At 36.7% G+C, this 2,072-nt stretch overlaps 1 protein-coding gene across 1 annotated transcript; it reads left to right on the top strand.

The window, feature by feature from the left end:
• Window positions 1-363: 363 nt before the first annotated feature.
• LOC124932735 (glycine-rich RNA-binding protein GRP1A-like) lies at window positions 364-1,421 on the top strand. Its single transcript, XM_047473413.1, has 2 exons — window positions 364-543; window positions 797-1,421. The coding sequence occupies exons 1-2, from the start codon at window positions 436-438 to the stop codon at window positions 1,175-1,177; spliced, it is 489 nt and encodes a 162-aa protein (XP_047329369.1). The 5' UTR covers window positions 364-435; the 3' UTR covers window positions 1,178-1,421.
• The last annotated feature ends 651 nt before the right edge of the window (window positions 1,422-2,072 follow it).

Here is a 2,072-nt window from a genome sequence, read left to right as displayed (position 1 = left end):
AAATATTTTTTTAAAAAATTTTTATATTTAAAAATAACCCAAATTACTTAAATATATTCTGTCCAAACAAAGCATAAAATAAAATATTTTGAATTCCAAAATAAACTTTGAACAAATGAAATAAAAAATAGAAAAAAATCTCAACTTTAATAATATCCTAAATGGGTGAGTCTATGTCTATCCGTAATTTACTCGCTAAGGACCGACTTGCAAACATCACATGATAGTGGGTCCCCATTAAAATATCTTAGAATTAACTAACCATGGTTAGCCATCTCAGAATTAACTTTTAACCATAGTTAAGCCACTTTCAATAATAGCAAACCCTAGTAAAATCCCAGCATTATTTATATGGCCTTTGGGCCGCGTCTAAGTCATCACCATCTCGCTCCTCACAACTTAGGGTTTACTATTTTCTCTCTCTAGATATTTTCAATGGCCGATGTTGAGTTTAGGTGTTTCGTCGGTGGGCTTGCATGGGCCACCGATGACATTTCTTTGCAGAGGGCGTTCTCTCAGTATGGTGACGTCGTCGAATCGAAGGTCCGTTGATCGCGATCGCAGAGATCTGATCGTCACTGTGTTACTGTTACTGTTCTCTCTGGTTTTATGTTACTCGAAAATTACTTATAATGTTACTTTTACTTGAGATCTGATAACGGTACGTTCATCTTCTTCTTTTATTCGTAAAGATGAAGATCGATCGCTTTCCAGTTTCGATCTGTTTATATTTACTACTGTTTCTCTTTAGATCTAGATCTGGATCTGAATCTGATGTTGTTTGTATTTTTTATAGATCATCAACGACCGTGAGACCGGTAGATCAAGAGGGTTCGGATTCGTTACCTTCAAGGATGAGCAATCGATGAAGGATGCTATTGAGGGAATGAACGGTCAGGATCTTGATGGCCGTAACATCACCGTTAACGAAGCTCAGTCTCGTGGAAGTGGTGGTGGCGGTGGAGGTGGTCGCGGGGGCGGTGGCGGTGGATATAACCGTGGTGGAGGTGGTTATGGAGGTGGTGGTGGTGGTTATGGAGGTGGTGGCGGTGGATATGGAGGTGGTGGTGGTTATGGAGGTCGTGGTGGTGGTGGACGTGGTGGGTATGGGGGATCTGATGGAGGTCCTCGTTACTCCAGGGGAGGTGGTGGATCTGATTCAGATTGGAGGAATTAATTAGGGTTTTGTTTAGTTTGGTTTGGGTGTTTTGTATGAGTTTTGTGTGTTTCATCATGAACACAATATCTCAGATCTATCATGGTTATGTTTCAATTTTGTACTGTTAATTTTGACTCTGCTGGTTTGGTTTAATGAATGTTCTCTTAGTAGTCTGTCTGATGAACATATAGCTTTGATTTTAATTGGAGTTTATAGTTTGTTACAGTTTATCAATGAGAATTTGTGGTTAGGGTTTATCTTGATTTTTTTAATTGTTTAAATAATTTTTTACCCTTTTTTTTGTGTATGGATTTATCTTCATTTGTGAAAAAAGTTTTAAGTTTGAGTTGTTACTCTATAAGATCCATGACACCCTTTGTGAGATAGATGAGATAACCTAGGAATTATACATTGTATTAATTGGCTTTAAAATTTGTGTTGTTAGCCTTACTACCCTTGTACTTCTCTCTTTAGAACTCATTTTGAAGGTGACTACCAAGAAGAAGGCAATTGTGTAATTTTTGATAAACTGAGTGAATTTTTGATAATATTAAGTCTGTTTCCATGGTAATTTTTGATAAATTGAGTGAATTTTTGGTAATATTAAGTCTGTTTCCATGGACATGGTCATATATTATGTCTGTTTTCAAGGACAGGGTCATATACAGAATCAATTGTTTCCAAATATGGTCATATATTAGAACAAGACTAATTGTACAGATAAATGTACATCTAGTATATAGAAATATACAAATTAGACTTGGTTGGAACATCCTGAACATGGCCATGTATAAAGACCAATTGGTACCGAACATAACCATGTACAAGACGAAATCGTTTTGAACATCCCAAACATGGCCATGTTAGGGACCATTTCGGATGCAACATGGATTGGTCATTATTCTTTTTGTTA

This window comes from Impatiens glandulifera, chromosome 3 (genome assembly GCF_907164915.1).
Source record: "Impatiens glandulifera chromosome 3, dImpGla2.1, whole genome shotgun sequence".
NCBI lineage: Eukaryota > Viridiplantae > Streptophyta > Magnoliopsida > Ericales > Balsaminaceae > Impatiens > Impatiens glandulifera.
Note: the sequence above shows the minus strand (reverse complement) of the source record. Positions and strands in the feature narration are given on the sequence as shown.